The sequence below is a fragment of the Anoplopoma fimbria genome, chromosome 18 (assembly GCF_027596085.1).
Source record: "Anoplopoma fimbria isolate UVic2021 breed Golden Eagle Sablefish chromosome 18, Afim_UVic_2022, whole genome shotgun sequence".
NCBI lineage: Eukaryota > Metazoa > Chordata > Actinopteri > Perciformes > Anoplopomatidae > Anoplopoma > Anoplopoma fimbria.
In genome coordinates this window covers 11,810,943-11,834,191 of record NC_072466.1, presented here as the reverse complement: position 1 = coordinate 11,834,191, position 23,249 = coordinate 11,810,943, and the positions used below count along the sequence as shown (strand labels likewise).

Sequence of the window (23,249 nt, the reverse complement as noted above, 5' to 3'; positions counted from 1 at the left end):
ATATCTAAAAGTTAACAAGATTTCTCAGGCAGGCACAGCATGAACCTCCCGTCAGGATGCTCTCCCATTAAAAATCAACCGTCAAATACGACGCAGATATAATCATTTCAACCTCTGAGTCGATTTGTTTTTCTAATGAGTATAATTAAAAGCTTCCTGATGTTTTCTGGCTTGATTGGCCTTCTCCTTCACTTCATCTGTCTTTCATATCTTACTGCTTTCTCCAATGGCTCTGTTTAGCCTTTCATCAACCTTTTTTTTTGGTCTTTTTGCCCTCATTCTCTGCTACCTGCGCTTTTGTCTTTCTTTTCTCTCCTCTCATTTGAGAATCGCTGAAATCAATGGGACAAAGTGGAAGAGTGAACCTTACTGCCATGGCTGAGTGAGGGAGTTAAAGAAGGGCACTCACCCCTGAACCCACCTCCCGATGTAACTAATTGCCTATAATTACACTGACAACTGCCACAGAATGCAAATTAGCTGAGATCCAGACGCCTTATCGGCACTGTAAATCAGTTCCATGTCATAGTCTGACTGAGCTGTGCAAAGCATTAAACACAATAGTACCAGTTTTAAAAACGATAGCACTGCTTGAGCTGTTATTGCCTGCATCATATCGTCCATTTACTTAATGTCGGTTGTGTTAAGGAATTTGCTGTTATTACAGGAGAATGAAGTGGTTTTCAGAGGTCTTGTTCTGAGATGTTACTGTTTTTTACTTGACCCCCAGGAGGAATATTTGAATCCATTGAAAGCGGCCCTTCTGGAGCAGAGGAACTAGCCTTTAAATTTGCCTTGAACACAATCAACAGGAACCGCACCTTGCTCCCCAACACCACGCTGACCTATGACATCCAGAGAATAAACATCTTCGACAGCTTTGAAGCCTCCAGGAAAGGTGAGTTGGGAGATTTGCTATTAAAATAGTTTTTCAGATCTTTTTAGTTGCAACAACTTCTCTCGGAAATGAAGAAATAAATGGTTAGTCATACGGCTCCCATGCATTTGAGAAATGTACTCTTAGCAGGGATGACTACACTTAAAACATAGTACAAAACATTCCAAATGGGGAAGGAAAAAAATATCCCAAAATAAATTACAACATGTTTCTGCAAAGCCATTTCAAATGTTTGCCAGAGACTGTTTGGTTTAAAACCTCACAGATTACGTGGATTTAACATTAAATACCAAACAGTGGAGACAAACACAAAAAAATCAATTTAGACAATAATTGGCTGTGTCTGAGATCAAACTCAATGGTGTACTGTATTAACTGCCCGTTATTTTAAATGTAAAATGTATTCACTATACTGGAATAGAAGTCTGACAGCCTCTAAACACTACTACAATCAATGTTTTTTTAGATAACTGGAGTAGTCTAAAACCATTGTCAGAGATGTGTATTGTATTACCCATATGCTCGTGTGCGTGCATGTTTGTACTCACAAACAAATACCCCCCTTCTTGCTACTTCATGTTTGTCTGGTGTCACATATGTGGTCAAAATGTAAAGCATTAAGCTTACTTGTCACTTCTTCCTCTTTCCACACTACTAGCATGTGATCAGCTTTCCCTTGGGGTGGCGGCCATTTTTGGCCCCTCACACAGCTCATCGGCCAATGCAGTCCAGTCCATCTGTAACGCTTTGGGAGTGCCCCACGTCCAGACCAAATGGAAGCACCAAGTGTCGGACAACAGGGACTCGTACTATGTCAGCCTGTATCCCGACTTCTCCTCCCTCAGTAGAGCCATCCTCGACCTGGTGCACTTCTTCAAGTGGAGAACAGTCACTGTGGTGTATGACGACAGCACAGGTACAGGTACAGTGGGTGTCTGTCTTCATCTTTCGGTGGTGCTTCTGTTTTGCCTGCTGAGTGTGATATTGTTCAAAACCTGCAGTCTTTACACCTTAACATGTCCAGAAAAAACAGAGGTACTAGGTGAACTGCAAAAAGAAGCACTGCAGCTCAGAGTTCAGTGAGTGCTTTGTAACCTGTCAAGTTAATTCAGCAATCAATAGCTTACTGTTCTGCCTCAGTCCTGCAGGTGCTGCCCATGTCAGTCTTCCAGGAGAGTGAGCAGCAGCATAGAAAAAAAAGAGAACAGCATTGCCCAGAATGACCCAGTGTCTCTTCAGATTAATGCGGTGCACAATTGTAGTATGTGGGAGCTGACAACAGACGTTAATAACATACAGAGACACTTGATCTCTAAAGGGTGGCTATCAACTGTGTCTGTGAGCCATTTTGTCTGTCCTTTGACTTTGTGAAGAGGCTCATTATGTGCATTTTAGAAGACTAGTCGTACTTTAGCTTGAGTGCGGTGATATTTTTATGCTCCAGAGAAGATAACAATATTCAAAATGCTTATTCGCAATTTATGAGCTATTTGGCGTGATGTGGTTGACAGCTTCATGTAGATAAATTAGACTGATTTAAGAGGAGGTTTACATTTTAGAAAGGTTGCATAATGAATTTACTCCCTACTCTGAGCACATTAATACTGTCTTGGAGTTGACATCCTAAATTGTGCCGCTAAATAGAAATTTAAACCCTTTTTTTGTTCCTTTTAACAAGCAGTGTGATATTTTTACTGCTATTATGCTTCCTCCATCATCTCTATAATAGCCAATCCTGCAGCATGCTAGCGCCCAAACGCTAACCATGGACTATATATCCCAATGACTCGTCCCACTTGCCACATTATTCTGACTCATCTCCTTGACCTCTCTTCTCTTCCTGCCTTGGAGCTCAGTATGTTAACACCCTCATTCTCCAGCAAACTGCCCCAGTGAGATGCCAAAAGGTGACCTCTCGCCTCTCTCTCTGCCAGATAGGAGCAGTTTGGGCCTCCTCTGTGGAGTGTTTCTGCTTTAACGCACCTGACGCCCTGAAAAGTGTGACAGCTGCATAGCCGCGTTTGTTTCTCCCACCGCTTCCACCTGGTCCCAGGCTGTAATCACACAGCTTCATGCTCCAGGGCCCCTCGCTGCTGATTGGAGCCTATCTGACGGCTGGCAGGAAAAACTATCGGAGGGGATAAAATATTCACACACAGCCGTTAGAAGATCCAGGGGGAAAGTCTGAAGGCATTAGCCAGAGCCCACAAACATCGACACTGACAGTGTTTCCCAAATGTTGAGCTCCCTTGACAGATTATTTTTTTCTTGCTTAACACCTCCCAAAGTGTCGGCACGAACATAAACAGGACTATGTGGACATGCCCTAGAGTAGGGATCTACTGGGATTACCTGAGGAAAGCTCTAGGTGGTTCAGTATTCCTCCCAACAATGGTACTTTTCACAACAAGACCCGCTAGTTCCTATTTCACACCAATCCTTCTATAGGCCTCAGGGAGACCAAGCCCCACTCACAGTAAGACCATTAAACTGCTCACACAGCACTTCATTTCAAAATAAAAAATAGGCTGAGCTATCTTAAAGTGGTTCCACAAAAAAAAATCCTATCTCTCTACAGTTCCCTCTCCAACTATCCTCACTGCTCCATCCATTTTTATACCCAAGACAAGTAATCATCTCTCCCATCAATCCAGCCTCTTTCATCCCGCACTCTGAGGTTCTTTACTGAGGGAGAAACTCATTGTAATCTCATCGCAGTATCTCCCGGAGAGCTTTCTCCCTGAGTGTGTGGCCGAGAAATGAAAGGTGAAGATTGTAGCTCAATATGTGACGGTGGCGTCAGGCTCCCTAGGGGCAAGTACAAGCTGGGCAAACAGAGCCTCTCTCATCAGAGCACATCTGAAGTGTGTGTGAGGGAGACCGGAGAGGCGGGATTGACCGCAGCTTTCCATCATGATAAAATTGAACCTATTCCATGCTGCTGTTTGGTATCATGTAAGATGAGAGCGTATTGACATTTTGGAGGCTTCTATGGGATTGAAAGTTTCTGTGGGAGGGTGCATATCGAGGTTGTTCCCATTTTGTTCTTTTTGTATAAAAGGGTGCAATGTGCTGGGTTGGTGTTAATTCTCTTGATAGGTCTGAAGCAGTGTGTTTGCTTGCCAAGCATGAGTGGGAGGATCAATAGACTGTGGATTAGGAAGGCATGCATATGAGCCTTTTTCTGCTGAGAAAACCTGAATCCAGTTGTTTTTTGTGGCCTCCTCAGCATCGTGGATACTTCAAAATGGCAGCAGATCAAACACACTATGTAGCTGCGTCTTTAAAATTCCTTTTTCACACTATGTGTCCTCTTTGTCTGTAGGTCTCATTCGGCTGCAGGAGCTGATCAAGGCACCGTCACGATACAACATTCGTTTGAAGATCCGACAGCTGCCCACGGAGACCAAGGATGCCAAGCCACTTCTGAAGGAGATGAAGAAGGCGAAGGAGTTCCATGTCATCTTTGATTGTGGACATGAGATGGCTGCCTGGATCCTTAAACAGGTATGAGCCCCGCTTAATGAGCCAGAATAGTTCATTAAATACATTGCAACAAAAACAAACCTGGGGACTGTTTATGGTGCCCCAAAGTTATTCATATGAAATAAGTTAATTGTTTTATTATTATGAAATGAATAGTCATTTGAATAAATATATTTTAAATATATGCATAAGAAAAATTTGTGGAATTTATTAAATGTAAGCTCCTTTATAAAAAGTTATTTAATTATTCTTATTCTAATAGTAACAGAGTTTTATTAGAGTTCAATTAATTTTAAAAGATTTTTTATTTATTTCATAATGTCAAATTTCATAATGTCATATGTTGTCAATATTTATATATATTATTTAATTTATATATTAACACTCTTTTTTATATTGTATATATTTATTTCATAATAATGTCTTATTAATTTACTTATTTATTATCGAACAGTTTGGGGATCCATACTATTCAAATTTTTGTTAAGTATGTAAATAGTAAGAGCAGTTAAGTTAATGCAACAGTGTGGTGCATTTATGAATAGGATGATTAATTGTATTTTAGCTCTTCCTGAATTAAATGAAAACTGAATTAACTGCAGTCCCAAAAAGTACGTAATTTCCCATTATAGAAGCGTAGACTCAGTACTCAACACATACTCATAGTTCACTCATTTTGGGTATAATCTGAAACAATAAGCTCATACAGTATAGTGTTCCCTTTATTACTGCTTCTCTCTTTAAGCACTGATGCAAATGATTCAGATACCTACTTTCTGCTCTGTGCATCCTTAATCTCTTTCTAGAATATTAGATCTCTACTACTGACCCGTCATAATGAAAGCTCACCATTGCACAATAAAGGTTTTTTAATTAGAAAGTCTAATTCTGCTCACAGGCATGTTAAATTCATTTTACAAAGGCACATTATTTATGAGAATGGTGGGGGTTCTTATTGAACTGAAGTCATCTCAGAAGCATATTGCACTGTGTGAATACTTTATACAGCTATGTGTCAATGGGAAGCAACAAGAATGATATTTATTAATGTTGAAAAAACACAAACTGTATGAGAAAGGCTTTCGACACACTCCTTACTATTGGCTTAAAGTTTATAGAGTGTACCTTTTTATCCAATAACTGCAAAGCTTTCTTGTATTTGTTATGGCCACAAGTGTTATGATAATTGAATATGTCTCTTAATCAATCACCAACTCAAAATGAACACACCTCTGGTCTCTTCTAACTGTTTCCTTTCTCAGAGATTTCAGTGTCAGACTATACAAGTTAAAGTCTAAAGGAAGAATTACATTTACTGAATAGTCACATATTCATTAAGCTATGAATCATTGTTTTTTAGTTACTGCCCATTGTTCTTTTCTCCCCGTAGGCCCTGGCCATGGGTATGATGACAGAGTACTACCATTATATTTTTACGACCCTGGTGAGTACCCTGGCACTTCTAATTTTGTTAAGTCGACAAAGGCAATTATACACTATGTTGTCGTTTTTTTGTCATGTTTGGTTTGGTATGTTTTTCGTGTTGTTTTGCAGAGCTTGTTGTCAGCCAAAAATGCATTGTCTGTCTAATTATCTGAAAGCAGTTTTCCTGTTTGAGAATACAATTAAATATGACTCAACCAGGACCCAGTCAGAGAAAAACATGCTGTTATTTTCCTTTTGTTGGAAGCAATATGAACTTTAATTACAACCTAAATTAGTGCTGACAGAAATAGATGACCTTGAAAATCTCATTCTCATGTTGTTAATTATAAATAAACTTGTTGCAGTTTAAAGTATCAGTTGTGAAAGTTGAACCCTAGTTTTTTTCCTGAATTCCTCACAAACATTCTCACCGCATGCACCTTTTCACAACCCTGAGTGTAGGAAACAAAAACAGTTGGATATATTTTATTCTAACTCTGGCAGCGATTGAAGTTCTCCAAAGTTCTTTGATCTAGCCACTACAAAGATTGCTTGCTACGTTGCAGATGAACAGCAGCACATCTTTACTGAGCCTGGAGAAGAGAAGACTGAGGGCTCAGATAATAGCCCCAAGCAGATGAAACTGTCTCCCATTTGGTCCATTATAGCTAACAAACAAATGGCATGCTGTGTTGTTTTGGAGCACAATTGGAAGGTCTGAGGGAAAGGTCCAAGAAATCTGACCTAAAAAAGATATTTACCAGTGCACTGGACAAGTAACTATCCCTTGTGCATCCACATACGAACCTGGCTAGATCAAAAGGGAGTGAGTGACAGCAGGTATGTCATTGGGAAAGAAAAGAGAATAGTAATTCTAGGGCTCTGTCAGCGGCCTGCTGCTGCTTGTCCGGGTGGAAACATGCCTACATTAACATCAGCCAGTGTTTGGCCGTTTGGAGGCCACTGTGCCGGCCAAAGCTGCTGTATACTGGTACCGAGCCATCCATACAGCTTTAGGAATAGGACAGCAAACATGACCGTGGCACACCCAGCCTGCGTCAATCACCTGCTGTTGTTCTGTCAACTGTGTTGTTGCATCCCAAAGACATCTGCCTGGTGCGATGCCAGACATGCTGTATGCAGGACGATTGGGTTGTCCTTTCACTTCCACATGATAGATGGCAGTCCACCAAAAGCCTGCCTGTAACCTTGAAAACATTGCCTTCATCAAGGCTGCTGCCTCAGCATGAGATAAAATAGCTCCTGAAATACCTCCAACCGCACTCCTCTGCAATCACTTGTAATAGTTGCCACTCAAATGTCTGAACTTGATCATTGAGGAAAGGTGAGAGAAGCACAGGTGTACAAGCAAAGATGATAAATTACTTATTTTTGCAGCTCAAACACATCTAGACTCTCTTTATGCACCCAGGACCTTTTTGCCCTCGACATGGAGCCGTATCGTTTCAGTGGAGTCAACATGACTGGGTTTCGCATCCTCAACACAGAAAACTCTCAGGTGTCGTCAATCATCGAGAAGTGGTCAATGGAGCGGCTACAAGCCCCACCCAAACCGGACTCGGGCCTGCTGGATGGATTCATGACGGTAGGCTCTATTTTTTTTTAATGCTTATTACGTAATGCAAATGTTTTGCTGTGTATGCAAAAAACATGTTTATAGCTGCAATTCATTCTTGTATGTCCAAATGACCAAATCAATCTGAAACCATATGAACTGCAACAGCACCTTTGGGATTTTTATCTGCCAGCACTTGGGTGTGTGTATAGAGAATTATATTTATGAAGCAATGTGACTGTACATTTAATATATAGTTAAATGAGCTCCAGTTGTCAATCACAAGTCCCATGGTACAGGGCTCCTGCAGTGGGCAAGGGGGCAGCATGAACGCCCTCTGCGTGGTGCTTTCGGGCTGGTGCTCCTGGGTCTAAATGCTCCGTAATGAGGCGGTGTGAATGGTAATAGCCGTTTATCTGCCCTCCTGCCTCTCAAACTCTCCTCTGGGAGCGTGGCCAAAATATGACAATCTGTCAGTGTTCATGCAGAGAGAGGGAACAAATTGGATGGAAATAATGGCCTTGGATTTTTAGGACGGCATCCAAAAAATCATGGGATAAGGTGATTTGAAAGTGAAAAAGGGAATGGGGCTCGTCATGGACATTCAAGGTCTCTCTCTGGGTGGTGTTGTAAACAGTGAATTTACTCCACCTCCCCCACAATGCCTTTCCTTGCAGACCAACACCTTTTTTTTTCCTGCTTTCAGCTATTCTTTCTTCTGGCCAGCTAAGATCTGATATAATGAATCCGAGGAATGAAAGACGTGTCTTTTCATCAAATACTTAAGGACGGAGGTGCCTATTCATACATCATTAAAACCCTTAATTAACAGCTTTAAATTTAGAAACAAACAACAGTATATGTATCCTTTGTCTCATGTGTCAAACACAAGCAAAGCAGTTGCTGTATGTATGCAAAAAGATTAATGCAACGCACAAAGAGGTTAAATCACTTGATTTTTTTTTTCCTCCACCGGAAATTATATTAGTGGAGAATGTTGAATTGATTCATTAGCATTGCATGAATCATTTTGTCAGATCCTATACTACATATTGACATATCTCGCTGGACTAGAACCGCCGTTAAATAATGAATAATGCGTCCAAGGGCTCCTGCAAGCTTGATAAAGTACTTCATTAGAGTGCTCTTTTTATAAATCCCGGCTCTGATGTATTTTATTCTTGAGAGTGTTTTGCCCTAAGAGGATTCCTTAGAATGCGTCAATGAAGAAACAGCAGCAAGAATATAAAAAAACATTGTAATTTTATTGGTATAATAAAGGATTAATGGAAAAACTGTTCTGCTGGTGAATTTGAAATATAGCACATACCTACATTATAAACGTATGGATTAAAATAATAATTGTTTTTTCTGCTACATTTAATAATTTTATAGATCTGCGTTACATTTATGCTACAGTTCTCTGGGCTGAAAAGCCACCTAGAAGGGTATCATTAAATTAAAGTGCGCTGCCGCAGCCAGTGTGTGACCTTCCACCCACGACCCTCCTTCCAGCCTTTTATTTCCCCTCTCTCATACCTTGTTGTCATTCTCTCCAACACAGAAGCCTTGCTGGGCACTGGGCTTGTTTGTGCACGGTGACCAGGCAACAGCTTTGTAGCGATGGTTACCAGGACAACGCCATCCGTGTCACCTTGTGATTTCATGAAGGATTGATTGACTGAGATGGGGGGAGGAGGAGGAGGAGGAGGGTTTGGGGGGTGGGGAAGGTGAGATGGCGGCTGCAGGAGGGGAGTTGATGAGGATGAGGAGAACGGGCAGGAAGGATGGGGGTGGGGGTGGAGGAGTTACGAACGTCGAGAGGTGCATGTGATGTTTTATCACGCCACTAGGCTCGCATTAATGCCGGGTGGTGTATAATCACAGTGACACTCGGAGCCCTGGGTGAGGCCGAGTGTTGCCTCTCAGGGTAGGATGCATAATGAGAAGCCCCTCCTCGGCACTGGCAAGCTTGCAGCCACGAACGCACTCGGACGTGAGTGTGTGTGTGTGTGTGTGTGTGTGTGTGTGTGTGTGTGTGTGTGTGTGTGTGTGTGTGTGTGTGTGTGTGTGTGTGTGTGTGTGTGTGTATGTGGACATGGACGTGTGTGTGATCTCGTTTGTTTATGTCGACTCATTAATCATATCCCTAGAGTAATTTGGAGCTCAAACTGTTGTTACCCTCAATCTCTATGTGAATTAACAGCAGTTAGAGACCCACAACCTGTTTAATGATAGATAGATAGATAGATAGATAGATAGATAGATAGATAGATAGATAGATAGATAGATAGATAGATAGATAGATAGATAGATAGATAGATAGATAGATAGATAGATAGATAGATAGATAGATAGATAGACAATCTGATTATTATTTGGTCCCATCTGTGTAATTATTGCCTGCAGCTAATGAGCTATTTGGTTTGAATGCTTCATTGTAATTTGCATTCTTTTAAATCCCCATTCACTGAGCTAAGTATATACTTGGATTTAATTGAGGAAAAGGAAGAAAAAAAACCAGTTTCCCAGTTGCACACCTAACTGAGGCTTTAGGGACAGATATTTTTTTTACATCTGCATCATTTTATTTATGTCTACATTTCATTGAGCTATAATTACCACAACAGAGGGTGGGATGTTCAACACTGCAATTCTGGTGTAATAGCTCACAATAATGACTCTTTTTAGTAGAGAGCGGTTATTTAGGTAATATGTTGAACACAATGGGGTTGCTGCTTTAGCTGGCATGGGACACTGCAAAAAGCATGTTAGGTTAACACAGAATTAATTAATTGGAAACAAAACAGACACATGAAGATACTCAAGATACTGACAAACCAATAAAGAGAATCTGCAAATGTGACCATTTTTTTCCTCTCCATCAGCAGCTATTGCTAAGATTTCCTTAGGCAAGGCACTTCAAAATTACTACTTCAGATCAGCACAATACCCTGCATGCTCAGCAAACTTTCCCAGGATACTGTACAGTAAATAATTGCTAATGACAATGATAAAAAAAAAAAAAGTACTTGCCATTTTTCATTATAAAAACATTGTTTGACTGCTCATAGTACACAGGAAAGCTACTTTTGTGGTAATAAAGATGATTAAAGAGGGAAGGGGAAAGATAGATGGATAGAACATTTTGGACATTATATTTTTCATACTTAAGATTTTAATCATATAATGATGATTATGGCCATTTTTAGCAATAGCTATTCCATGTATTTGCATTATGTAACTACCTCCCTATATACTCGTTAATGGCAGTCTGCCATTCCCCCATGGGATACAAAGTGCTTACCCATGCACCAGTGATTGACAGTAAATGATGCATGCTGGTTGCCATTTCACATAATTTGCAACTTAAGATAATTCCCTCTCCTGTTACTTCCGACACATTTCACTAATCAAAACAAAATCTCTACCTGTGACGCATGCCTGAGTTTTTGTGAAACGTGGTGCTACAACCGTTTGCAATCTGCATGTAAGCAGTGCTTGAAAATCACTTTTGAGAAACGGACCCCTGCATTTAGCTCCTAAGACACAAAATCCGGAGCGTGCGTGCATTTCACATAAAGGCAACATTCGTTCAGTGGATTTTCATTGTCAGACTTGGATAAAAACAATTACACACTAAATTCCCTTAGCAACAGTTTGTTTGGTTGCACTCTAAACCACACACACACACACACACACACACACACACACACACACACACACACACACACACACACACACACACACACACACACACACACACACACACACACACACACACACACACACACCGGTTGCTCGTCTCCTTTGACTCAAGGTTTGTTTGCTGTCCTCAGTGGTCGATATACGTTATTATGAGCTGAACTCTAGGACCAGTATCATTAAAACACACTTGCTGGTACTAGATCAATAAAGACTGAAATTATATCAACAGGGTTTGAAGTAATGTTATAGCTATTAGGGGTGGATGTTTTGTTAATATTAGGATTAAAAAGTAGGCTTTTTGAAAACTACAGAATGTATGTTTTTATGCATTTGCATACATTTCAATAAGTGATACTGTGTACACAGGAAGAGGAATAGGGAAGGAGCAGGGCTGCAGAGAAATGTACAGTGGGACGGACAGACAGGGCGAGACAAAGGGAGAGAACAAATACCTTGCTGCATTAACAAGCACTGCTGGGAATAGAGTAGGAGCCACCCACACAGAGCGGGAAAGAGTAATCTATGGATGGCAGCTACGCTCTGGTTAGAAGGTGTTTTAACCATGCATGTTTACATACAAGTGTGTGTTTGTTTATTACTGTATGTAAGTGTGAAGCACATACCGTAAGATGTCTTAGACTTGGCTCAGGTTTGCTGTTGGGTAGCACATGGCTGCCTGGAATCTGACCATGGGAAGAGAATACAGACACATGAACCCCTCTCCCATGTGAACTTCATTCATGCAGCATTTTCACCAAATGAGGGTCCCCGGTGTGGATGTTAAACTAAATGTTTTAGTTCCCCAGTCAAAATGATATTGAATAGAGGACACATTCTGTAATTTTGCCTGATATGAATCACAGCACAAATAAACCTTAAATTTGATTTGTTATTTAAGGATTCATTTTATTTATTAAAACTGAGTTTTCACCATGCAGCATGAAATTATTCTACAATAAACTGGAAGTGCTGACAGTAAATATCCAAATAGTAGTATTGTGTAGCAGATGTATTTGATTCAGTGCCCAGCCGATGCAGCCAATTTTAGCTGATATATTATTATCAAAATACTGTATATGTCAGCTAACTAGTAACAACAGATTAAGGTAAATTAAAAAAAAACTGTGTAGAAACCGTGATGCAATTACCTAATTTGCACATATTATTTCACATACTTTAAAATATCCCACTCGTTGCATGTCTTGGTCACTGTTCATTTATAACCAAAGCAAAGGGGCCATTATGAAAAAATGGTCCTTTGTTAAAATCAAATCCATACATTCTGGATTTTTGTTCTCAAAGAAATGTTTTGGTATATGTTACGCTCTAGTTAGGTGTTATTACAACCTGCTCTCCAGTGCTTTGATAAACGCAGAATAGTATGATGCTTTGATGTTGTGTGTGTTATACAGAGCTAACAGACTCCATTCCACACAGGTTCACAGGTTGGTTGCGCCCATAACAGCAATGTGATCTCCCTCCCTCTGATCCCAGTTGGCAGAGGAGAGGGCCTTTTAAAGACCACAACTGTGGAGAGCAGACACTCGATGCCCTGTGCCGGCACCACCAGCTGGGCTTGGCACAGCATCAAGATTATTAGCACCGATGCTTGCTTGGTCCATAGAAGCCTTTTGTGAGTGAAAACCAGCAGCGGGAGAGAGATGGAGAGACGGAATTTATAAAAAGAGATTTATTATCTTCTTTTTCCCTTGATTTTGCTTGCTCTAACACATTTATTTGTTTTTTGTCTTAACATAATAAACTACTCTGAAAGTGTGAAAAAAAAAAGAGAATCAGTACAATAGAAATAAACAACCAAACACATAACCAAATGGATTACCTAACAATATCCTTTGGATTGGATTGTTATTCTGGAAATTTGGGGAAGTGTATGTAGCTAATGAAATGAAGGTAGGGAAAATGTGTGGATCTACTAGCTTCTTTAGCTAAACGTGACTGGAGGCTGATCAAATATGAGGAAAGGCCAACATGTTAAACAGCTACTTAATCAGATGTAGGTTAGGCAGCGTGGTGCTAATTAGGGTGGACTGTGAATTGGACAGTGCTGCCAACAGCATGCTGTTCCCTGAAGGGTCTGGTGGGACACCACTGCTCAGAGCATTTTCATCCTCTTTGGTCAGACTAAATAAAATTGTTGGGCACCCATCGTCTATCATGTGCACTTGCAATAACAATCTGGGCGGGATCTGAAATCGCACTCCCCAAATGTGTGTAAATTGTTGGCACTGCCCAAAAAAACATAAGGCAATAGGCCACTTTAGCGGACAGAGAAAACACACAACACAAAGACACGTTCAGTAAGGTTAGCGTATAACATGTATGTGTATATATATCTCTCTATATAAATTCTGAGTGGCAGGCCAAAAAAATAATATTTACCTGCCAAAGTGGCAATGTAGGACCGTCAGTCCACCACTTTGGTCTAGACTGAAATCCAATATGTTAATTGATGACTCTAAATTGCCTGTAGGTGTAGATGTGATTGCATTTTCTGTCTATATTTGTCAGCCCTGCAATAGTCTGGAGACCTGTTCAGAGTGTACCCTGCATTCGCCCAATGTCATCTGATTGGCTCTAGCCAGCCCCTCCCGCGACTCTGAACAGGATGAGCGGCTAAAGATGATTGATGGATAGTTAGCCAAGAAATTCTGTTCTCATATTCATTGTCTTCAGAGGATGTATCCTACTCTCTTGGGTGATCCCCTGATTTTTCCTACGGTGCCACCATGAGGTTAACATTTGTGGTTTTAAGATATTGATTGGATTGTCATGAAATTTGATTCTGACATTCATGCCCACCTCAGGATGAATTTTAATAACAATATCATCTAACTGCAGGTACACTCTTAAATGCACATTTTTTATAATAATTAAGGCTCTTTTTTTTCACTATCAGGAGGTACAATTTTGAAAGATGAATTTTAATAATGTTTAAACTATTTTTTTTCATCTAGCAGGACGTCAAATTTTGAATTGTTTAATTATTTGGTTTATGACCAAATATCTACAAAAAAAAATTATTCGACTCTGCCTCAGCTGTACTTTGTGTTTGGTGTTGCTTATAAGAAAATGTTACCATACCAACATGCTTAACTTAGATGATGAATATGTTAAACGTTATACCTTGCAAACATCAGCATGTTAGCATTGTGAGGAGGTGAACATACTGGCATTGGCTTTTAGCTCAAAGCACTGCTGTTCATAAATACAGCCTCAGAGCTGCTAGCATGGCTGTAGTCTCTTAATCTTGTTATGTACTAAATAAATATATTTTGCTTATTGCTTTTGCTTTCACTCAGAATTAGACCCGTTGTTATAGGGATACATCTGGTTTGCAAGAAAGTGTTTCTCATCATGGGTTTGTTTGGAACAAACAGAAGAGCAAGCTCTAGCAGTCTGTGCATGTTTGAACTGATTCCCCCATTTAGCTTTGTAAACAAATTGTTGGTTTTCAATGTTTGATACGGCCACTACCTCTCTCTCCCCTTTGGCGTTTTTTTACAAGTTCAATTATACTATTTATTGGCATTTCAGGGTAAAAAGAAAAAGTAATTCTTGAAACAAAAAGATCTCCAAGGCACTGATAATAGTAGTGTTGCATCGCAGAGGAAGTTTTGTCAATATTTCCGCATCTGTTAGTGTTTGATAAAATGATCGTCCGTAACTCGACCATAATTGAATAAATGTATATAGATATCGAGTTCAGCTCACTCTCTCACTACTCCCATAGGACCTTTTTTTTCAAACAAAAAACTCTGCAGTGAAGTCCTTTATATCCCGCTTTAAAGTGTGCTTAAATCTACAATAAAACCATGAATGTGCTTTCACATAAATCCAGCACCATCAATGGATCAGTTGCCAAGGGATCCTCATCGGAAGAAGCCAGTCTTACTTTCCTGTGGAAAAAAAAAATTAAATGCAACAAGGCTGCTCTGTTGCCTCAGCATGTGGAAATGCAATGTGAGAAAGGGATTAAACCTCCAACACAAAAAAAGAGGAAAAAAATGGCAGTGACTACAATTGCAAAGCTCCCCATATACCCACACTGAGCAACACTCACGCACAGCTCAGTGAAATACTGTAGAGATTAATCTGGGAAGGCAGAGGGAAGACAGAAGTAAAGATGTAAGGTATGGACTAAGGAGAGACAGGGGCAGAACATCGGCAGCCAGAAAGAAAGAGACGAAGAGAGGCAGAGTGTAAAAGTTATGGACGGAAAAAGAGATGGCACCATCCTGAGCTGCAGTCACCCGAGGGCATTTCCCCCATCAAGATGATCTGACACTGCCTGCTTTCCCTTCTCTGCCACAAGGCCTGAAACTGCTATAATATGCCCCATAAATCACATATGTCGCAGTTCAACTTCTTGTCTTCACATTTTTGTCCTAGAAGTGAAAGTTTGCACAATTCTCAGTGCACTCTCTATTTCATTATTCATTCATTTTCATTGTCGAAGGTCTCATGTAACATACCAACACCAGGAGAACATGGTTACATCTTACATTTTAATTTAATTACTATGGTAATATTAAAAGGTGCAAAAGAATACAAAAATCAAGACCATGTTAAGGCATCCGTAACATCTGTAATCTGTATGCGTCTTGGATTTAAAAGGAACGGGCCGTATTCCTTGCTAAAAGTGAAATTCATCCCTAATTATGTGCATGCAATTTCCCACCAGTGTCCATCCTCCTCATTAGAATTTAATCTTGGCAGATAAAACAAATGCAGTATCTTACTCACTGTGGGATTAGTGAGATTAGGGTTTGGTGTAGTTTTTAGAGAAAGCTCTACTTGACAAGTGAATATTTAATTGCTAAACATAATAAAGTTTAGAAAAGCAGTAATGTATCTGACAGCAGAAATTGGCACTCAAATGCTGGCACCCACTGTGCAGTGAAGCAGCACAAATATATATTTAAATATATAAACTATGGAAAGGAATGAATAATTACCTCCTTGTTCCATCAAATCATCAAACCCCATGGGTCCGTCTGTGATCTGAGGGCAGAGTGACTTCGGCTCCAAGAAAACAATGAGCTTCTCTCTCTCTCCCGCTGACACTGACTCTGATGCTGATGGCAATGCTGCCGGTTTGTGTGTGTGTGTGTGTGTGTGTTTGTGTGTTTGTGTGTGTCTGTGTGTCTGTGTGCATATCTGCACGTGTGTGTGTGTGTGTGTTGTCGGTCTGCGCCTCGCAGCTGCAGCCCAGTGATGCATGGTGAATAACAGGTCAGAGCTAATCTCATTAGGGCTAATTAGATGTATATGATATGTATAAACAGTGGAGCTCCTCTGTACACAAGCAGCCGCATTGCACGTCCATCACCAGACAGAAAGTAAAGTGTGATTTTGTGTGTGTGTGTGTGTGTGGGGGGGGGGGCTTATAAGAATGCTGGGGAAAAGGCCGACTGATTGAGACAAGGTGAGAGGAGAAAGAGAGATGTCATTTTTCAGGGTGCAACGTTATCCGACGGAATTATGCACAGGTGGAGAGCTGGTGTGAATACTGATGCAGTGAAAAGGAATATATTTGTGTAAACAAACACACTCAGAGACATACACACAGCAGCTAGTTCAGTAGAGTTTGCAGTCCACCTGTTCTCAATGAGGAAACTGCATGCAACTGTGACAAATGAGGCACGCCTCAGGGAAGCTTTAGGTTTGCCTCTATGCCTGACTGAGTTCTCGTTTTTCTGTGTGTGGTACACACATGTGTTGCTAATTGGTTTCTGCATATGTGTATTAATATCTGTATGTGTCTCACGTGTCATGTTTATGAGAGAGGGAACATGCAGAGATGAACTAAGACATCAAGGGCTGGAAAGGAAGATGTAAGACATAGAGAAAAAATGTGAGTCATTAAATTTAGGAAAAGGGCATCTGGACTGGTACTTTTATTCAAGAAGAGGGAGACTGTGTGATTGCAGATGGTTATGTGGGTGTTTGAGGGAGAGAGAGAGGAAGAGAGGCGAGAAAGACGAGGCAACAAAGATTTTGGGCATCTTGTCTGAAACCCTGTCCCCTCTCTGGCTGAGTGTCCCAGTGGTTTGAGATTGGTTTCACTTAAAGCACTTAAAACACCCCGCAGGACCATGCTTGGCTCTGAAATAAATATCACGATCACTCTTTGATTGTTTTTAAATTGAATGCAATCTGCCAGAGCTGTGAGCCATCATTTCACTTTTTTTCCTTCTCTTGATCTCTCCTTCCACTTGATGCCAGCCCCTCTTCGTTTCCCTCACAAAGGGGTTTACAGGAATTGTTCTGCTCCAAAGGCAAATAGGAAAAAGATCTTTGCCACATAAATCATTTGAGCCGGACAATATTTGATATATCACGGAAATTCAAAGTTAAAAGATGGAGGAAATATTTCCAGGAATGGTTGTTAAGTCGGAGGAGAGGCTAATAGAATAATACGAATTATAGACATAATTGCTATAAACAAAGAGGCTGGTGGGGGATTCTGGGAAGTATTTTGGCCTTAGATTGCAAACACATCAGCATACACAACTATGTTAACTCTGTAACTCATCTAATTTGTTCTCAAATAGACTGAAATATCTCTAAGACAAAATCAATCTTTATATTACAATAAACAAATTTCCGTCTCTTATGTTGCCCGGATAAAAATAAAACTCTTCACAATGCTGCTGATGAAGCATGTTTATTTTAAGAAATTTAAGAGTTTGTTTATTGGACGTTTTTAGGCTTTTTCTTTGTTTTGAAATAATATATGGTATGCAGTATCTGATTTATCGTAAAATATCTGACAAAACTCTTGAGTTATCAGCCTTCAGTCACATATCAATGTCATGCTAAAATATCCCAGCTGGATTTAATATTCAGGCATAAGTCTTTCAAACTGTATCTGTTTTCAGTTAACAAGTTGTTTATTTAGTTATTTATTGGTATATCAATTTTCATTGAAAAATACAGTTGACCCTGATGAATAAAGAGTTTCTAGATGAAATAGAATGTGATATTGATTGATTTTTGGAAGGAACAAGTCAAGTTGGTGAAGGTCAAAGGCTCAAGTGAAAAGGTAGGCATTGAAAAAAAAAAAAAAAAGATCAGTTGAAGACGGCACAGATTTAATTTGAATTTCATGAATTCAACCCTGTCGCAGTTGAGCTTAAATCATTTCTAAAGTTTGTCGAATAAATTAATTCAAAATGCATAATGTAGTAGAGAACTGGACCGGAACTGAATGTTATTATTACAACTTTTCTCAAATCAAATCGAGCTGTTTTTGAAAATACATTTGTAAAATAGATAAAACGTGCCTTTAAGTCGTTGTATATAGCTGGTAACACAATAATGGGATGATTGGACATAATGAACTTTCCCTTCAGCGGTGAAAATACTGTTTCAATGCTGATTGTGTGCAGAACTCCTCCTCACTATTCAACAAAATAGATTAGCAGAATGACACTCTTTTTCCTAATCAGCATTTCCATGAACACCACTAGCACACACACACACACACACACACACACACACACACACACACACACACACACACACACACACACACACACACACACACACACACACACACACACACACACACACACACACACACACACACACTGCCTGCACTGTGAGAGCAGATATGGCATTAGCTGTTCCCTTTCCCAGGGAAGCAGTGGGGATGAAAGAGTGCAGAGATGGGTCCCCCATCCTCTGATCTGCTGCTGCCTTTGACATCAACAGTCACCAACTCCAAAAGCACAGGAGAACCGGGGTACAAGCCAAAAACTGACAATCTTCCCACCACTGCAACCGCACACCACTCCCTCCCCTCCTCGCTATCTTGAATTTCCCTTTTCTTGCTGTTGAAAGTAAGATATATTACTTTAATTGGCCTGCCACTATAAATATAGGTTGGATATATTGTAAATGTAGAATAATTTCTGCCCCTCCCAAACCCTTCCTGCTCTCCTTTTCTCTTGAATGGATGGCATGGACGCTCCACTGCGCCTATAGCCACAACATAGGGAACTGATAGGAGCTGAACAGCAGCTCGCTGGTCTCCTGCGGTGCGCCTAGCTGTGCCCAAGCTCCGCTCATTCTCTCTGACAGCTGGCACATCCAGAACGGCACTATAGCTGCAGATACTTTGTGATCTCAATGTCCTTTTTCATACTCCCTCACAGGTTGGTCATCCGGGACTTGTCAAATAAGATCACCACACTGTATTTCAGACTGTGTGGGACCATGGAAAGAGGATCTAAGCTAAGCTGCAAAGTGTTGACTTGAGTAAATGTAGAGTGTCTCAAACTGCGAGGTCAGGCGACATGAAAGGAATTGATGTGTGCCAGGCAGAAAGTAAAGATAAACCTCAGGATCTCACAGTCACAGTGAAACATTTTATCTTGGCATTTACTTCCTTTGATGACTCATTACTGGGGTTATGTGGATGGCTATCATAGGTGCTTTTCAATGCAGGTAACCACATATCCGAGCTATACTTAGCATGTTATACCAAGTCTGCCAGTCAGAGTTTTCCCCTTATGCACTGGTGCCTGTTTTGCATTCCCTCTCTCTAGAAAACAGGCACACCCATCAGGAACCATTAGTCTTCACAATGACAGGCCCGGCCTTCCACTGAGAGACTCTCCCTGGCGGAGCTTTCTCACTGCCTCAGACAGTGTTCGGGTATTTTTACTAACAGGCTGAGACACAGTGTCATTTGTGTGGGGCATTTACTGCCTGCATTACCTCTAATTTATGTTCTCTTGTCCTGACAAAAGAGTAAAGCAAGTCACCCGAGACTTCACACGGCTTCTTATATTCCTCCGCAGGTGACCAAACGGACAGATTGAAGGTCATGTGGACAGATGCATTGGCAGGTGTTATAAAAATGTCTAATTATATCACCTTCCTGTCTGCAGACGGATGCGGCACTGATGTACGACGCCGTGCATGTGGTGGCGGTTGCGGTGCAGCAATCACAGCAGATCACGGTCAGCTCTCTGCAGTGTAATCGCCACAAGCCGTGGCGCTTCGGAGGACGTTTCATCGGCCTCATCAAAGAGGTACAAGGCCATCAATGCTATCAACATGTAGCCTGTCTTGACCTCTGACCTATGGAATCTGCTGAACACTGTAGCTCGGGAATGATATATTGATCATATTTGAGAGCATGTCCTTTGTGAATCACTGGAGCGCTTCCTGTGAACTGAGTTGCACATTTTGCATTTTTGTCTTTCTATTGTAGTAAATTACAATTATCATTATAAAAAACCTCTGCAGACGGCGCATAAGCTCCGAGCATGAACGGAGGCATTTATACTCTCTGTGAGGAATCAAAAAGACAAAGAGTGTAACCCATAGATATGCCCATATACTGTAGGTGTAACCGGCAAAAAGTCATAAATCAACCTCTTCAATGCAGAGGAGGGATTGTAATTATCTGTAAACTCATATCTCATATTTTATTACCTCTGTACAAGCCCTGTAAAGAAAACAGTCAAGTATGGGGCAGCTGTGGCGTAGTGGAGAGCAAGGTAGCACCTTGCATGGTAGCCCTGTCATCAGTGTGTGAATGATATGTAATATACTACTGATTGTAAGTCGCTTTGGATAAAAGCGTCTGCTAAATGACTGTAATGTAATGTAAAAGTAGTACATTAGTACACATTAGAAAGAAAAAAGGTTGAATATCCTGAAAACAATTTGATTGTGCTGGCAAAATATATACTCAATCCCTAGACATATAAATAGTGTTTTTATCAGTGAACTAATTGTGACATTCATGTAATCCATGCACAGCGTGTGCCCAGTTACACAAATTCAGAGGCAATTACGTCATGCGCCGGCTTCATTGCGGCGAGTAAAAACTAAGCTTGAGAAGCCACCAAATCCTACACACTGTCCAAAATGTATTGCTTATTTTTAACACTCTAAACATCTTCATAATGTAATCTAAATAACCACCGCATTATCATCAGCAACTACATCTTTTTTGTGATGTTTCACTCCCTGTCTCCCACTTTCTCTCCGTGCATATCTCCACCCGTGTTTATATCAAAGCCTCTGTGTGTCTCCTTAACTGTAGTCAGGGTCAGCCATTTGCTTTGTTCTACAAAGCTCTTTCATTCTGTGGATGGTATCATTGCAGGTAATTTTCAGATTGAGCCATTGTAGTAGCTGCCGCCTCCTCCCCCTCCCGTGTCTGCTATCGCTCTCCATGCCCGTCTGTTCCTCCAATGGCTTTGAAGTGAAACTTCAAGCACAATGACCCACATGCATAATGAACTCTTACCTGTCAAAACTGCTTCTATTCTGGCTGCTTTATTGTTTCTTGTTATGTTGTTGAGATAGACAGTGAGGGGAGAGCCAGACAAAATGTATAATTGGGACAGAAAAAGTTTTACGGTTAGTGGGTAGATTGATGCTGTTGAGAAAGACGATAACTTAAGGTTAATGGAATGACTGTGCTGAGGATTTTGATTTATGATGATGTGTGCTTCTGTCCGCAGGCTCACTGGGACGGTTTGACAGGACGTGTTCTCTTCAACAAGACCAATGGACTGAGGACAGATTTCGACCTGGATGTCATCAGTCTGAAGGAGGACGGGCTGGAAAAGGTGTGTCAAACATTGGTGTTGTTGATGATGTGTGACTTCTGAGTCTTAAAGGAAAAAAAGGATTTGTTGGGCTGGATGCTTTAAAGCATTATATTTCCTGTGGTTAGACAAGGTGATAGAAACTTGACACTGAATTGTTTCAACAGATTGGAACATGGGATCCTCCCAGCGGTCTGAACATGACAGAGTCTCACAAAAGCAAGACATCCAACATAACAGATTCTCTGGCCAACAAATCCCTGCGTGTATCGACAATACTGGTAGACACGGACAAATGAACACACTCAGTCACCAAATACACATGGAAAATAAATACGCACAGCTTGACTTATTTACCCTTGTACAGGAGGAGCCATATGTGATGTTCAAGAAGTCAGATAAGCCTCTGTATGGAAACGATCGTTTTGAAGGCTACTGTATCGACCTGCTGAGGGAGCTCTCTGGCATCCTGGGGTTCCACTATGAGGTGCGACTGGTGGAAGATGGGAAGTATGGGGCGCTGGATGAGGCCACGGGCCAATGGAACGGCATGGTGCGGGAGCTAATCGACCATGTGAGTCAAATATCGCCAGGAGTGCACAAAGGAGGATACAGAAAAAGCATTTTTTTAAAAAGCATATGATTTACTATAAATCTCTAACAGCAGAATAACTAAAAAATATTTTTTTGCATTTTCAGTTTATTTACTTGCAACAGCCAACAATGCAATGTTCCAAACATACCTGAGACCAAAAAAATGTGCTACTTCACAACAGAGAGATAGTTTGTTAGTTGGCATGAGCAGTAGAAAAAAGAAAGAGAGCCACCTACACAATCTGAAAAACAGAAGGTCTAGCAATGGAAAAAAAAAAATGGCACAGAATAATCTAATCCCAAAATTGTTGCCTTGGTGACTCCCCTTTGACACCAAATAAGAAGGATCATACATATAACCTGTAATCTCAACCCCTTCCTGCTAATCCCTCTGAATTAATCAGATGCTAATCCCCCCCACCCACACACACACCCCCCCCCCCACTAAAAGCCTATTATCTCATTGCAGAAATCAGACCTGGCAGTGGCTCCTCTGGCCATCACCTACGTGAGGGAGAAGGTCATCGACTTCTCAAAGCCCTACATGACGCTGGGGATAAGTATCCTCTACCGCAAGCCCAACGGCACCAACCCCGGGGTCTTCTCCTTCCTCAACCCCCTCTCACCCGATATCTGGATGTATATTCTGCTGGCTTGCTTGGGTGTCAGTTGTGTGCTGTTTGTCATAGCCAGGTAACATGTCAAGCCCCCCCTCCCCACCTCCCTTTTCCCTTCCTTCTTCCTTCCCTCCTTCCTCCACGTCCTTCTTCCCTACCTGTTTGCCTATTTTCACTACCACACAGCAGTTGCTCCCTCTGGGCTAGGGGGATTTATTCACAGAAAACCATCAAGCTGTGACTGGTGGAAAAAGCACCCCAGCAGCCAGGCAGTCCATGCCTTATTATTTTTAGATGACTTCAGTGATGTAGATATGGTCTACAACAAAAATAAATCTAAATATGTTACT

The 23,249-nt window shown here is 40.9% G+C and overlaps 1 protein-coding gene across 1 annotated transcript in view; it reads left to right on the top strand.

Annotated features, from left to right (window-relative positions):
- The window catches only part of LOC129107634 (glutamate receptor ionotropic, kainate 2-like), a 52,223-nt gene that overhangs the window by 15,732 nt on the left and 13,242 nt on the right, over positions 1–23,249 (top strand). The window contains exons 2-11 of the mRNA XM_054619152.1: positions 731–898; positions 1,557–1,820; positions 4,224–4,405; positions 5,775–5,828; positions 7,242–7,415; positions 20,012–20,155; positions 21,602–21,709; positions 21,856–21,969; positions 22,056–22,262; positions 22,752–22,975. Coding sequence (XP_054475127.1) covers positions 731–898; positions 1,557–1,820; positions 4,224–4,405; positions 5,775–5,828; positions 7,242–7,415; positions 20,012–20,155; positions 21,602–21,709; positions 21,856–21,969; positions 22,056–22,262; positions 22,752–22,975 — 1,639 coding nt within the window. The remainder of the gene's footprint in view (positions 1–730; positions 899–1,556; positions 1,821–4,223; positions 4,406–5,774; positions 5,829–7,241; positions 7,416–20,011; positions 20,156–21,601; positions 21,710–21,855; positions 21,970–22,055; positions 22,263–22,751; positions 22,976–23,249) is intronic.